Here is a 16,384-nt window from a genome sequence, read left to right as displayed (position 1 = left end):
AATAACTAAAAGAGTATAATTGGATTGTTTGTAATATAAAGATACCTTCTGTGTGGCCACAAAAATTTTTTTAAATAAGAATTGGCTTAAAAAATGCAGTTTCCTGGGCCCCACCCTAGACTGATGGTCAGATACCTAATGTCAACGAAAAAAGTCAAACTCTGTAAAACATTTGAAGAGATTTATTCTAAGCCAAATATGAGTGACCTGTGGCCTGTGACACAGCCCTCAGGAGATCCTGAGAACAAGTGCCAGGCTACAACTTGGTTTTTATACATTTTAGGGAGACATAAGGCATCAATCAATACATGTAAGGTGTACATTGGCTAGGTCCAGAAAGGGGGGACGATTGGAAACAGGGAAGCAGGGCAGCTTCCAAGTCATAGGCAGATTCAAAGATTTTCTGATCAATGATTGGTTGAAAGCGTTATTATCAATAGAAAGGAATGTCTGGAGACATTCAGTAGAAATTCAATAGACAATCAATAGAAAGGAATGTCTGGGTTGTGGAGACCAAGGTTTTAGTATGCAGATGAAGCCTGTAGGTAGCAGACTTCAGAGAGAATAGGTTGTAAATGTTTCTTATAACACTTGAAAAGAGTGTGTTCTGGCTGGGTGCAGTGGCTCACGCCTGTAATCCCAGCACTTTTGGAGGCCGAGGTGGGTGGATCACCTGAGGTCAGGAGTTCAAGACCAGCCTGACCAACATGGTGAAACACCATCTCTACTAAAAATACAAAAATTAGCTGGGCGTGGTGGTGGGCGCCTCTAATCCCAACTACTCGGGAGGCTGAGACAAAATAATCACTTGAACCCAGAAGGCAGAGGTTGCAGTAAACTGAGATCATGCCACTGCATTCCAGCCTGGGCAACAAAGTAAGACCCTGTCTCAAAAAAAAAAAAAAAAAAAAAAAAGAGTGTGTTCTATTAGTAATTCTAAAAGGAAAAAGGGTGTAATGAGGCATATCTAGCTTCCCCTTCCCATCAGTTTTCAGGTTAACTTTGGAATGCCGTTGGCCAAAAGCAGGGGTCCAGACATGTGGTTGGTGAGTATGGCCTTAGAATTTAATTTTTTGGTTTACATTAGGAATGCTTCCACATTCTCTCAAACAAATTTTAGTAACGGTTTTGAACAATGTACTCTGGCTCAACCATTGCAGTTCTCAAGCTGTTAGGTTTCATTTTCCTCCTCCTAACGATTTTAAAGTAGTTTCACTTTCCAGTTTCCTTTTCCTTCCCCTAAAAGCAGTTACTCAAAACATCAGCTGATGCGTGCCCTACTCTCCCACCCCTTTATGTAGTTCCTTCAGTGTTTACTTGAGGCAGACAGGAAGACTTCTGAAGAACAAATCAGCCTGGTTACCAGCTTTTTGGAACAGCAGAGACGCAGAGAGCAGTCATGAGGTCAGTGAAATAAGAATGCAGAATCATGCTTGTTTCTGAGTGCAAATTGTAAGTTGAGCTTCTTACTGTGCGGGCACGTTCCTGAATTGTCCTGATGTTTATAGATTCAATATGTCTTTATCAGTCTGAGCATTTATAAGATGTTTGAGGGTTTTTTCCCTGTGGCTTTTTTTGGTGTATACACAGGCTCCTTAAGTTTCTGGAACTGTTCCCTATGGAACTATATACGGAGGAGGCAGAGTGGGGAATGCATCAGCTCATGTTTCCTCCCTGTGTGCAGCTATTTCCTGTGATGAGAGGAAGGCTTGGCAGGAGCAGTGTTTTTCACTCAGCCACAAACTTTGCTGATTCAAGGGTAGACCTAAGGGAATTACTCTTTTGGGGCTTTTCTGTTATTGTCATTTTGCTTGAAAAGATTAAGTCACAGGCCTTTTGTCTTGTAATTTTAAAAGGAGGAATTTATTTTCAACAGATATTGTGAAAGATATAATCAATACCGCAAACCCATTCATGAAAAGGGCAATTTTGTCCTGAAACATTGCATTACTTTAGGGTGGGAAGTGCAAGAAACAATTCTTACAAATGAGTGTTTTTGTCGATTCTTATGTAAAAACAAACCCAAAGTTTAGCACTTATTTTTATTGATGTAGTGAATGCTGGTCAGCAGCAGAAAAGAATTTCTCCTCAAAAGTGTAGTGACCTAATCTCTTATCTAAAACTGTTCTAATCTCTAATGATGGAAAGCAGATCAGTGGTTGCCTGGAGATGGTGGGGATTGAGTAGGAAGGCTCCCAAAAGAATCTTTTGGAATCATAGGAATAGTCTATAGGGAGGTAGTGGTGGTGGCTACATAAGCATAAACATTTATCAAAACTCATCAGACTATACACTGAAAATGGGTGCATCTTATTGTATATAAAGTTAATCTCAGTAAACTTGATTTTTAAATCAATTTTTAAATATATATGTTGACCTCCTAGAGTTCTTCAGGGGATAGCACATCAGGGAGAACTAAGAGAAAAGGATGCCTTTCCCACCAAGCATCTCCAGGGAAGGAGTGAGGAAGTGATTGCCAGGGAGGGAAGACCCCATCAACCATTCAGGGGGACAGAAAAGGAAAACTGGATTCCCTACCCTCTGCCCCAAGGACTTGAAGATGCTCTGCAATGTCATGTTTGGGGATGAGATGGGTAAGAGGAATTCACTGCCAAATACCTCAGGCTAATCCCTTTATGTAGAATAAGTTCCTGGTCAAGAGTGATGTTAATTGTGTCTGTGTGAGTGGGGTTGACCAGAAGCCAGGCACTACCCAGCATCTTAGTAATCAGCTTGTAGGGAATGTTTTACAGGGTCCTATCTTTAGGTGTGTCTATAGCCACTGACCTGAGGAGGTCTGAGGGGGGCTCTCTGAACAATGCTGGACTCAGGTTCACATCAAGGTGCTCCTATTTCCAGAGGTCGTAGGAACAGGAAGAGGTTGGGCTGCTCCTCTCCAGCAGTGCTAAAAATTTCCAAATGGGAAAATCACCTGGAGAACTCGCTGGCACGTGCCAGCTGATGGGCATCCTCCTCTGCCCCATCCACTGAGGAACTCTGTTGCCCCCTTTACGCACTCACAAATTCACTTAAAATTATAACACAAATATATGAATACCAGCAATCATGGTGGTAACATTTCTTTGTGATCTGTAGTTAGTGGGCACTGTGTTAAACGCTTTTTATGCATGACTTCATATCACCCTTCCAACAGCCCTAGGAAGTAAGAGCTATTATTTCCATTATTAGCCTCATTTTCTAGATGACCAAAATGGGGCTTAGAAGGGCAAATTACTTGTCCAAGACATCAGGTAGAGAGCAGGTGTCAGAGCAGAGTCATTAATGGAGGCGCCAAACTCTAATGCTGATCATCTGACTCTATGCCCAATGGCCAAATGGTGAAAGATCTTAATGCTTTCAACTACGCTCACTTTAAAGAGGGGGCCAGGGATGGGCTTCCTATCTGGAAAGACTGGGCCAGTCTTTGATGGTTACCCACCCCTTAGAGTGGCCAAAGCCATAAGAGCTGAACCCAGATCTTGGAGAAGGGTGAAAGTGGTTCTCCCCAGGGCATAATTTTCTATCAATTGGATGGAGGGAAAAAGGAAATTCATCCCAGGGCGTTTTAAGGATAAGGAAATGAGGTTCAGTGATGTGACTCAAGAAATATCCCAGAACTAAGCAAAGAGATCACTGAAAACCAGGTGTCCTGTGGTTTTCTTCCCTTCACTCAAGCTTGTCTGATAATGCTTCTTAATTCACCACATCAGCTCCACAAATAAAGGGGAAAACTGCTTTTAAAAATATGTCTACGACAGCACTTCTCAGAATGTGGTACAGGAACTCCTGCCACTGAATTTCCAAGGCACTTATGGAAACACAGGTTTCTAAGCTCACACCAGATTCACTGCACCAGAATCTCTGGGAGTAAGACCATATAATCAGTACTGTCAACATACAATAACCAGAAGGCTCAGGATCCAGTTAAAAGAGTTTATTCCAGCAAAAAGTTGAGGGCGGCAATCCCAGGAGTAGAGTTACACCCAAGAATGGTGAACAGCATTTCCAGTGTAGAGAAAAATGAGGACTGTTTACATAGGCAAACACAGAGGTGTTGAACAGAATGACAGCTTCTGTTGTTGTTGTTGTTTTTGAGACAGAGTCTCACTCTGTCACCCAGGCTGGAGTGCAGTGGCCCAGTCATGGCTCACTGCAGCCTCAAACTCCTGGGTTCAAGGGATTCTTCCACCCAGCCTCCCAAGTAGCTGGGACTATAGGAGCACGCCACTACGCCTGGTTAATTTTTTTGTATTTTAGTAGAGATGGGGTTTTGCCATGTTGGTAAGGTTGGTCTTGAACTCCTAACCTTAAGTGATGCACCCACCTTGGCCTCCCAAAGTGCTGGGATGACAGGGGTGAGCCACCATGCCTGGCCAACATTTTCCATACAGAGGAAACATACAGATATACTAATTTGATTGGCTACTATTGATTACAATCCAAGGGAATTGCTTAATATTCTTTTGTAAAGAGGTAGCATGGCTGGCCACAGTGGCTCACACCCATAAGTCCAACAATTTGGGAGGAAGAAGTGGGCAGATGCTTGAGCTCAGGAGTTGGAGACCAGCCTGGGCAACATAGTGAGACCCCATTTCTACTAAAAATACAAAAATCAACCAGGCGTGGTGGCATGTGCCTATAGTCTCATCGACTGGAGAGGCTGAGGTGGGAGGATCACTTGAGCCTGGGAGGCAGAGGTTGCAGTAAGCTGAGATCGTACTACTGCACTCCAGCCTGGATGACAGAGTGAGATCCTGTCTCAAAAAAAAAAAAAAAAAAAAAAAGTAACAATCAGAAGGGTCTTTATTTCCATAACATGAGGTCCAGGTTTTAATAAAGACTAGGTTGTCTGAGGCCGGGCACGGTGGCGCACAGTTATAATCCCAGCACTTTGGGAGCCTGAGGCGGGCAGGTCACGAGGTCAGGAGTTCGAGACCAGCCTGACCAACAAGGTGAAACCCTGCCTCTACTAAAGATACAAAAATTCTCCAGGCATGGTGGTGCACGCCTGTAATCCCAGCTACTCAGGAGGCTGAGGCAGGAGAATCACTTGAACCCAAGAGGGAGAAGTTGCAGTGAGACTAGTGAGTCTGGTTAATGTGTAACCTCTCACCACACAGGTCAGGGAGCAACAGTCATGCACCTGAGGTAAAAAAAACAGTCACATTACGTGAGTCAGTTTCAGGGCTTAACTTTGCCACATAATACATCTGGAAGCTTTTAAAATTTTATTTTCTTTTTACAGTGCGTTTTTACAACTTTCAAACCACAGTTTTCCAAATCTGTCTGGAACCTATTCCTGGCACGAGTCCGCTCAGTTTTCACAGATTCTGTTTCAGTTTCCCTTCAAGAGGGATCTTGATAGGGTTACATCAGTTTCACTTTCCTTTCGCCTTTCATAAAAGCACAGACCTAATAGCAGCCTGTTTAGAAACCTCTTCAGCATTTGCTTGGAATCAATAAGCTAAAAATAAAATCAACTGGGACCCCAGCTTTTCAGAACTGCAGGGAAACAGCCATCATGAGGTAAATAGTCCCTGCTTCTCTGATAGGAAACAGAATTTCTTACGTACAACTTCCTGACTTATGCTATTTCAGTGTTTGCTTAGGGATGAAATATGCATTTATCTAATTCAAGCATAAATCTGCCTTACCCATTTGTGCATTTTTATTTCTGTAGCTTTTTGTGATGTATAGAGTCAGGCAGCCAAAGGACTCAGGGAAATGGGAGCTGGGAGCTGGGAAGGGACGAGGCATATTGAGAGATCCTAGAGAGCTCATGCTCATATCCTTTCAGGCAAAATCGGGTCAGTGAAAGCTGGGGCCTGGAAGGAAGTTACTGGAGGTCCAGGTTCATCTTTTGTTTCTTATATTTAGAAAGCCTAAGTCAGAGGTTTGTGGGTTTTGTTGTGATTGTGGTTATTTTAAAACTATGCTTGCTTCTCAGCAAATGTGTCAATGATTAATTCAGCACTGCAAAATTCCAATTTATGTTGAGGTCACTTTTACCTTGAAATGCACTTTTTCATAATTGGGGGATATGTCTACCTGAGTTGTCCTCTAGGAGGTCTAGTGACCTGCTAAACCTCCCATGTGATCAACGAACAGGGAGAAAGTGTTGCTTGCAGTCTCTCAAACTGTGGTCTGTGAGTGGCATGAATCATATCAACCTGAGTCTTATGATAGAATGCAAATTTCTAGGTACTGCATTCTGAAATCCTGATTGACTAAAACAGAAATAAGGTCCAGAAACAAACACATATTTAAAGAGGACCACAAGTACTTCATAGGCACACTGAATGGCTTATAGAAGAAATGTCCATCTCCAAATCCTCTCTTCCTTAAATGCATACAAGGCTTCCTGCATTGTATGTGTGTAAATGTGAAGGAGGAAACCCCAAGAGGCAGGAGTGGGGAGGGGTGGGAAGAAGGTTGAAATAAAGCAAAGCTTGTGCCTGGGCACAGTAGCTAAGCCTGTAATCCCGGCACTTTGGGAGGCTGAGACAGGAGGATTGTTTGAGACCAGGAGCTCGAGACCAGTCTTGGCAACAAAGTGAGACCTACAAAAAAACAAAAATAAAATAAAAATGAAGCAAAGCTTGCCTGTTTAAGGGGTATTTTAAGTATGGGAAACTGGCGATTGGAAATCACTGCCAAAAAGGGAAGTCTTCCCAGAGCCTTGCTGCTCACAGTGTGGTCTGAATCTGAGATCCCCTGGGAAGTTCTAAGAAAGGCAACATCCCAGCTTATCTGAATCCAGATCTGCATTTTAAACAGATCACAGGTGTTTGCGTCCATAAGTACATTAAAGTTTGAGAAGCCCAGCTCTGGAGAGTTCCTTCACTTGCTTTCTAAAGTGAGGGACTCCTTGGATTGGGCCTGTTCTGACCAACCAACTGAGCATAGGTCTACCGGAGTTCCTTCAGGTAGTCAGTTGGAGCATAACCAGTACATGTGCGGGACACGCTGCACATGTGCAGACAAGAGTGAGGAAATCCCCACTCTTACCACTTCAAGATGGCCACTTTCTGAAAATTTCAAGATTCTACTCTAGTAATGGCTTTGACTGGGAAGGAGATGTGGTATCTACCCTGGAGTCTGTGAGCAAGACAGGCGATCACGATCTGGGTTAGGTGAGAGACTGTAACTATGTTGATTCTGGGGATTTCCTGAGGACTAGCAGCGCTAACTTTAACTGCTTTTTCTGCAATCCGAGGTCATGGGAAATCTCTTTCTGCACCCAAGGGAATCCTATCTCCCTAAGGTCTTCTACTAGATGCAGACCATCCAGGTAGGACTGGCATTTTTCTCCCCACATTTCATCTGAACTTAGCTATTCTTTTTTCTTTTTTTTGAGACGGAGTTTTGCTCTTTCCCCGGGGCTGGAGTGCAGTGGCCCGATCTCGGCTCACTGCAACCTCCACCTTCCGGTTTCAAGCAATTTTCCTGCCTCAGCTTCCTGAGTAACTGGGATTACAGGCGCCCGCCACCACGCCCGGCTAATTTTTGTATTTTTAGTAGAGACGGGGTTTCATCATGTTGGCCAGGCTGGTCTTGAACTCCTGACCTCATGATCCACCCCCTCACCCCGCCTCGTCAGCCTCCCAAAATGCTGGGATTACAAGTGTGAGCCACCGTGCCCGGCCACCTAGCTGTTCTTTACCAAGTGACTGTAGTCATCATCCCACCTGCCTGCTTGTATTTCTTTAAATATCTGCATTAATTACTATTAACTAACTTATTTATACATATAAGAAGTAGTCAGAATAACTTTCAAAAACGCATATGAGAAATTATTAAGTGAGGAAACCTTGGCAATTGGAGTATTTGTTTTAAGAGGGCAATAGTATTAGAATGCAAACCTCCTGACCTCTGGCTCTGGGCTTCATGTTTCTTATCATCAAGGTCTTAGGCCTTCTTGTCCAATATATTTTGCTCCAAATTTTACTTCAAGGAGAGAGCAGGTATCAAATACCTCATCAAATTGGAAACTTTAGGGAGTAAGGCTTAGGAAAAATCAAGAGAATCAAGGGACCTGAATTCCAATTTTCAGTGGGTTTTATAATCATAAAGCCATATGAGTGGTTGACTATCTTCCTGAATAAATTGCTCCATGTTATCATTAAATGTCTCAGCCTGGCCAGCTCTGGCATTGGTAAAGCATTGGTGGGGATGGAATATCCCCGAGAGATCCATATTCAGAGCTCTTTCACAAGTCCAGAAATGTTCAGTGTGCTTTTCTGCTTGTCCAACACTTTCTTGAGCAATTGATACCTTCTGAAGCTGATACATGACAAGGTGGAAATATGTTTCATCTTAGAGGGAGAATCTTGAGCTATAAGTGCTTAAAATTTAGTTTGGTAAGATCCCTGGTGCATTGATATGTCAAAGCCCTCTGCCCTCCAAAAAAAAAAAAAAAGAGAGAGAGTGTCATCAGACTTGCAAGGTTGTTTCTGGTTTCGTTGAAGCAAACACAACCAATGTCACTTGTCATTCTGCAGGTCCACTGTATACTCTCTATTAATCACTAGAGTATTCAGCTATTATTTTCAGGCACCTATATGTACCTACAAATCTGCAGATATATTCTATTGATCTGAGACTCACCCTTTCTGTCCTTTCTCCTTCTAACCTTCCTAATTCACCCATCTGCAAAGTTAACTCATGTTTCAATGACTTTATTATGATTTAGTGGCATAACAGATATAAGCAGGGTTGTTCAATTATCATCGTTATAACTTACTCTTGGTATTCATTTTTTAAATAATTGCTAACTTGACTTTTGACTTGTAGTCCTTCATACAGGGTAGTTAGAATCCCCAGGTGAAGCCAAATTGAAAACCCCTAGGGCCAGGTGTGGTGGCTCACACCTGTAATCCCAACACTTTGGGATGTCAAGGCAGAAGGATTGCTTGAGACCAGGAGTTTGAGACCACTCTGGGCAATATAGTGAGACCCTGTCTCTACAAGAAAAGGAAGGAAGGGAGGAAAGAAGGAAATGCCTCTTTTTATTTACAATGTTTTCAATTTATGATGAGTTTATCAGGATGTAACCCCATCATAAGTCAAGGAACATCTATATATAAAGAGATTTATTATGAAGAATTGGTTCACCTGATTATGGAAACTGGTAAGTCCCATAATCTGTTGTCTGCAAGCTGGAGGCCAAGGACAGTTGATGGTGTAGTCCCAGTCCAAGCCTAAAAGCCTGAGAACCAGGGAAGCCAATGGTGAAAGTTCTAGTCCAAGGGCAGAAAAAGACCAATGTCCTAGCTCAAGTATCGGGAGAACCTGCTCCCGATGTTTAACATGGGTTCTTTTCTATTTCCTAAGTGTCTCGGCTGGGTTGAGAAATAAAGGGAAAGAGCACAAGAGAGAGAAATTTAAAGCTGGGTGTCCAGGGTAGACATCACATGTCGGCAAGATCGGTGATGTTCCCTGAGCCGTAAAACCAGCAAGTTTTTATTAGCAATTTTCCAAAGGGGAGGGAGTGCACGAATAGGGTGTGGGTCACAGAGATCATATATTTCACAAGGTAATAAAGTATCACAAAGCAAATGGAGGCAGGGCAAGATCACAGGACCACCGGATGAGGTGAAATTAGAATTGCTAATGAAGTTTCGGGCACGCATTGTCATTGATAACATCTTATCAGGAAACAGGGTTTGAGAGCTGGTAACCTGTCTGACCACAATTTATTAGGTAGGAATTTTCCCATTCTAGGAGACCGGGGCTTATTTCATCCCATCAGCTTCAACCATAAAAGACGGGATGCCTTAAAAAGGGGTCGTCTATAGGCCTACCTTCAGGGCGCATTCTCTTTCTCGGGGATGTTCCTTGTTGAGACAAAAGAATTCAGCGATCATTTCTCCTATTTGCTTATGAAAGGAGGAGCGCAGGAATATAGGCTCTGTTTCGCTCCCGATCACCGGCGGCCAGTTCAAAGTTACCTCTCTTGTTCCGCTGAACACGCTGTTACCCTGTTCTTTTTTAAAAGATGGTCCAGATTTCATATTCAAACACACATGTCGCTACAAACAATGTGTGCAGGTGACACAATCACAGGGTCCTGAAGTGACATTCATCCTCCTCAGCTTATGAAGAAGATGACGCGATTAAGAGATAAGTAAAGACAGGTATAGGAAATCACAAGGATATTCATTGGGGAAGTGATAAGTGTCCATGAAATCTTTGCAATTTATGTTCAGAGATTACAGCAAAGACAGGTGTAAGAAATTATAAAAGTATTAATTTGGGGAACTAATAAATGTCCATGAAATCTTCACAATCTATGTTCTTCTGCAGCGGCTTCCGCTGGTCCCTCTGTTCGGAGTTCCTGACTTCCCGCAACACTCAAGCAGTCGGGCAGAGGGAGAATTCTCCCTTCCTCTGCCTTTTTGTTCTATTAACGCCCTCAACAGAATGGAGACGCCCACCCATGCTGGGGAGAGCAATCTGCTCTACTCAGTCAACCAATTCACAGGTTCACGTCTTCCAGAAACAACCTCACATACACACCTAGAAATAATGTTGGACCAAATATCTGGGCATCCTGTGGCCCAGTTCAATTGACATATAAAATTAATGATAAAAGGGTGCAGTGCTTGGCAGTATACATCAGAGTGACCATGTTTATTTTCTCCACAGTGAGGTCACCAAGAATTCCCTGGAGCAAATCCTTCCACAACTGAAATGCCATTTCACCTGGAACTTATTCAAGAAAGAAAGTGTCTCAAGGGATCTGGAAGACAGAGTGTGTAACCAGATTGAATTTTTAAATACTGAGTTCAAAGCTACAATGTACAACTTGTTGGCCTACATAAAACACCTAGATGGTAAAAACGAGGCAGCCCTGGAATGCTTACGGCAAGCTGAAGAGTTAATCCAGCAAGAACATGCTGACCAAGCAGAAATCAGAAGTCTAGTCACTTGGGGAAACTACGCCTGGGTCTACTATCACTTGGGCAGACTCTCAGATGCTCAGATTTATGTAGACAAGGTAAAACAAACCTGCAAGAAATTTTCAAATCCATACAGTATTGAGTATCCTGAACTTGACTGTGAGGAAGGGTGGACACAACTGAAGTGTGGAAGAAATGAAAGGGCGAAGGTGTGTTTTGAGAAGGCTCTGGAAGAAAAACCTAACAACCCAGAATTCTCCTCTGGACTGGCAATTGCGATGTACCATCTGGATAATAACCCAGAGAAACAGTTCTCTACTGATGTTTTGAAACAGGCCATTGAGCTGAGTCCTGATAACCAGTATGTCAAGGTTCTCTTGGGCCTCAAACTGCAGAAGATGAATAAAGAAGCTGAAGGAGAGCAGTTGGTTGAAGAAGCCTTGGAAAAGTCTCCTTGCCAAACAGATGTCCTCCGCAGTGCAGCCAAATTTTACAGAAGAAAAGGTGACCTAGACAAAGCTATTGAACTGTTCCAACGGGCATTGGAATCCACACCAAACAATGGCTACCTCTATCACCAGATTGGGTGCTGCTACAAGGCAAAAGTAAGACAAATGCAGAATACAGGAGAATCTGAAGCTAGTGGAAATAAAGAGAAGATTGAAGCACTAAAGCAATATGCTATGGACTATTCGAATAAAGCTCTTGAGAAGGGACTGAATCTTCTGGATGCGTACTCCGATCTTGCTGAGTTCCTGGAGGCAGAATGTTATCAGACGCCATTCAATAAGGAGGACCCTGATGCTGAGAAGCGACAATCCCATCAGCACTATTGCAACCTTCAGAAATATAACGGGAAGTCTGAAGACACTGCTGTCCAACATGGTTTAGAGGGTTTGTCCATAAGCAAAAAATCAACTGAGAAGGAAGAGATCAAAGACCAACCACAGAATGTATCTGAAAATCTGCTTCCACAAAATGCACCGAATTATTGGTATCGTCAAGGATTAATTCATAAGCAGAATGGAGATCTGCTGCAAGCAGCCAAATGTTATGAGAAGGAACTGGGCCGCCTGCTAAGGAATGCCCCTTCAGGCATAGGCAGTTTTTTCCTGTCAGCATCTGAGCTTGAGGATGGCAGTGAGGAAATGGGCCAGGACGCAGTCAGCTCCAATCCCAGAGAGCTCGTCTCTAACTCAGAGTAACTGAATTGAGACAGAGGAGGAAGACAGAGCATCAGAAGCCTGCAATAGTGGTTATGAAGGGTAGGAAGATAGGAAGATAGGAAGACAGGGGGCCCCAGCTTGGGGTTGCTGAGCAGGGAAGTTTTGCATGTTGCTTTAAGGTAAATTTTTAAAGAATTGTTTCGCATGCTCATTATAGTTCATTAAAGTTATGTAGTCAGAAGGTCTTACAACTAATCACTGGTAGCAATAAATGCTTCAGGCCCACATGTTGCTGATTAGTTCTGAGTTTTCATTCAGTTCACCATATAACCGTCATGCCAGCCCTTCCTGCCAAGGGTCATAATTGGTGACTGCCTAACAACAAAATTTGCAGTCTCATCTCATTTTCATCCAGCCTTCTGGACCTCAAAGATTAACTTTTGACTAACCCTGGAGTATCTCTCGTCTCACTTATGGCTTCAGCCTTGCATGTATGTGTATTCTTGATAGCAATACTGTAATCAGTGTGTATTCTTGATAGTAATGCTACAATAAATCCATACATTTCAACTCTGTTAGAATAGAAGTAATTGTGTGGTTTGTGTATGGGACTATGACAGTAACATTAATTCCCAAAGTTTCTCCTATTAGGAACAGTGGGTAATTGCTAAACCACACTGTACAATTCTCGACATGTCCATTTGAGCCCCTCCCTCAGAATGAACACCCTCCCCCTGCAGCCAGCTTATCCTTACATTGTAGGAACTATGATTCTCTTTCCAGCCTAGGAGCCCCAGCTAAGCCCCGTGCCCAGTTAGCAGCTGCTGCTGTTGACAGGGTTGCTGTGAGCCCAGGAATACCTGAGCAAATGCCTCCCTGACAGAGTGTGAGGGACACCAGTGTGAGGCTGGCCAAAAGGGCAGAGATCCATCCAGGTCTACAGCAGTCCCTTTCAAACTGCCAGAGTCTGACATGGTGAGCTCCATTTTCTTCAGGTTGAAGTCAGACCTGTACAGCAAGGGTCTCTTAAACACATGGGGAATAGTCTCCCTGGACTTTTAAGATTTTCATCTGCAGTTCATTTTTAATTCACTCATGAATGTGATATCTAGTGACAAGGGTGTACACAGAAAGGTAAAACTATATAAATGTGTAAGATGATAATTTGAACACTTTCCTTTTAAATTCCTTATCCCCTAGGAATTAATGTAATATTTGAAATAAATTATGAAATGATTCCCTAGATGATTTAACATCCGGAAACTTGCTTGTAGGTTCATAAGTGGCAGAAAGACTGTGGCCCTAAAGGAGTTCATCTCTCTGAATTTAGAATTTAGACCCTACACCAGGAACCCACAAACAGTTGGCCTCTGGTATTCACAGACATAGTATATGCACCTTGGACCATTTCCAAACTCAAAGATCCAGACCTGCTAGGGATTTTGAGTTTTGCCAAAGCATTATACCATATTAAGAGGCTAACATAGTACATCATGGTGACTATAGTTAATAATGATATGTTGCATATTTGAAAATTGCTGAGAGAGTAGATTTTGTGTTCTCACTATAAAAAGAAAGGTAAGTAGCTGAGGTAATGCATATGCTAAATAATTTGATTTAACCATTCCACAATGTATTCAGATACTAAAACATGCTGTACACCATAAATATGTACAATTTTTACATGTCAACTAAATTTTTACTTTTTATTAAAAAAGGCTAATGTGCAGTGACTGCAGCTAATGAATAAACATCCAGTAGGTCCAGCATTCCCATGTCAAGTGTCCTCTGCCTGTCATCATTTATACAGTAATTCTCATGAAATGCTAGATGGAATGGGATATATCACTCAAGAATACCACAGATGATCACCCTTAAGATATTATAAGATGGGCAGAGAGCACAACTTCCACTCTTAACTCTTGCCTGGCAGATCACAAATCATATCCCAGCTCAGGTCCAGGGACCTACTTGCTTCCTTACAAACAAAGAGACCCTGGTTCTAAGACTTGCTGAGAGCAGAAATAACCTCCCCCATCTTCCTGCTCCTTAAACAAGAGAAGATTTAGGGCAATTGTCTAAAAGGAAACAGCATGCTGGAAATACAATTCCTGGGTTAAAGCAAGCAAAGCTGCTTTCCTAATGACTCCCATTTTCTATGCATACCCTGGGTCCAGCATCCCATCTTCCAGGTGTGGTTAGAAAAGAGATCAGACCTTAGTGACTGCTGGCGAAGTGAATTGCATGCTGCAGTCCCTCATCAGCATCTTTGTACAGCTCAGTTTCATGTTTTCTGCAGAATCAGGAGCTGACAATCAAAATGGCTCCTCACTCACACTCATTGGTCAGACTGGGCTTGTGATAACAATTTAGACTAATCACTGGCAAGCAGGGATGGGGAGCACTGAAGTCAGCTATTGGCTGTGTCCAGGAGCAGTCAGGCATTCTGCCACTGGATGCTGCTTTTGTAATCTTGTCATATGACAAAACACTATGATGTTCTTTTGTTTTCCTTGGATTGGCTCAAGGGTTGGTGAGAAGCAGGAAGTATTCTGCCATGGGAAGTCTACTGACCTGCAAAAATTTATCAAAATACACAGAAGCAGGGATGGAAGGTGGAAAAATTGCAAACTGTGATGATCACCTCCACGAGCATGTAGGGGTAAAGGAGGTAATACCTCTCCTCACTCATTGTAAGAGTCATGGCTGACACTCCTATAACAAAAGACAAGTTAACAAGAGAAAAGCGAAACAAATTTACTTAATCAAAGTTTTATGTGATATGAGAGCCTTCAGAAGTGAAGACCCAAAGATCCAGGGAAAACTGTTTTTGTGCTTAGGTTCCATGAAGAACCTAAGGGCAGCTGTGTAGATATGTGTTTGGACAAGAGTATGACCTTATGGTTATAGACTGGGGGTGAAGGAGGGAGTGTGTTCAAATTCTTCTTGCACTCTCTGTGTAGCATTTCTTCTTTGCAAGTATGGAGCAGGATTCCTCTGGAATAAGGGTCTTCAAATGAGAAGGGAGAAGGGAGAGAGTGACCTTCCTAAGTTTTATGGCTTGCTTTGGGGAAAGGGCTTCTAGTTTCTATGATCTGTCTTGCGGAAGGGGAATTCTAGTTTCCATGGTTCACTCCAGGGGAGAAAGAAGCATGAAAGACAGGAGGGCAGGAGGAGGTCAAAGAGATCTTTCTTCGGAGGCCCTTCCAATGTCTTTCAGTTCAAAGTACTCAGCACACCAAGGCACTATACTTCGGGTATCATGTTCTGAGAGCTACAATGAAGAAGTATGAGAGCAGTCACTGAGGGAGGGAGTTTTTAACTAACTTAGAGGAGCAGGGCCTGACCCTAGCAAGCATTCCTGGGGCTTCCCGATTGCCGTATAGGGCAGTACTTATGTGTGGGACAGTGATATGAGGAGCTACACTCAGGAAACTTCCTGATCTCAATTTTTATTATCATTTGTTTCTGATTTGGGATCTTCCTAACTGAATTAAAGAACTTATATCAATTTCTAGCTTAATTCAGGCTGGAGTTAGTCCAAGTATCATTTGACAAATTTTATTAATCTTTTTAAAGTGTCTTGGCTTTGGGTTTAGACCTATTTCAACCTCATCTCCACCACTTAGTATCTCTACAGTGTTGGGAAAAATCACTTAAACTCTGTGACCCTAAGATATTCCTATAGAAAACCTGGAAATAATAAATTATACCTCACAGAAGATTAAATGTGTTTCCTTACAAGCATTATGGTAGACCAGATACACACAGAACAAAAAGCCTGTGTATCACAATGAAAAATGCTATATAATCTGCAAAACATATTTTTTAAATGCATAACTGCATTTAAAAGAGAGTAAGGAATTCCCTGAAGTCCAGAAATGTCAGGAAAGTGAAAATTCACCAGAATAAGCATGTGTTCATTTGTGTTGGTGATCTAAATCACTTTCTGGTGGCCTACCTTACATTATGAAGGAGATGGAAGACAAAGTCTGGGGCCTGCACGTGGTACATTGTATCATAGAACTCACATAAAATCAGGACCCATTCAGTGGTTAAACTGGAGAACAAACTCCTTGCAGACCTAAATGATGGGGCTACACATGCCTATTTTTGGCTTTGGCCCTAAGGAAAGCAGGGAGGAAAAAAGTCGTTGATAATTTCTAATCTTAAGCGGAGAAGCATGATTGTTTCGGGCTCAAATTCTCACTACATGGCAAAAAAAATTAAAAAAAAGAAACACTCAAGTAGAAAATTTCATTTTAAGCAATTCTGGCTTGGTAATGCTCCCATGCACCTAAAAAAGCAAATAAAAAC

The 16,384-nt window shown here is 42.5% G+C and overlaps 1 protein-coding gene across 2 annotated transcripts; it reads left to right on the top strand.

Moving 5' to 3' along the window:
- The first annotated feature begins 1,154 nt into the window (after positions 1-1,154).
- On the top strand, positions 1,155-12,645 carry IFIT3 (interferon induced protein with tetratricopeptide repeats 3). 2 transcript variants are annotated; one of them, XM_017867367.1, is made up of 2 exons: positions 1,155-1,404; positions 10,648-12,645. In XM_017867367.1, exons 1-2 carry the CDS (start codon positions 1,400-1,402, stop codon positions 12,104-12,106), a joined length of 1,464 nt encoding a protein of 487 aa, XP_017722856.1. In that variant the 5' UTR covers positions 1,155-1,399; the 3' UTR covers positions 12,107-12,645. The 2 variants fall into 2 exon arrangements, with proteins under 2 accessions (XP_017722856.1, XP_017722854.1); XM_017867365.1 differs by having other exon boundaries at positions 1,248-1,452.
- The last annotated feature ends 3,739 nt before the right edge of the window (positions 12,646-16,384 follow it).

The sequence above is a fragment of the Rhinopithecus bieti genome, unplaced genomic scaffold (assembly GCF_001698545.2).
Source record: "Rhinopithecus bieti isolate Rb0 unplaced genomic scaffold, ASM169854v2 scaffold_53, whole genome shotgun sequence".
NCBI lineage: Eukaryota > Metazoa > Chordata > Mammalia > Primates > Cercopithecidae > Rhinopithecus > Rhinopithecus bieti.
Note: the sequence above shows the minus strand (reverse complement) of the source record. Positions and strands in the feature narration are given on the sequence as shown.

Coding starts and splice junctions, on each gene's coding strand:
- IFIT3 (XM_017867365.1), top strand. CDS start 1,430: ATGCTTGTTTCTGAGTGCAAATT. Junction 1,453..10,647: donor CTTGTTTCTGAGTGCAAATT/GTAAGTTGAGCT, acceptor TTTTCTCCACAG/TGAGGTCACCAAGAATTCCC.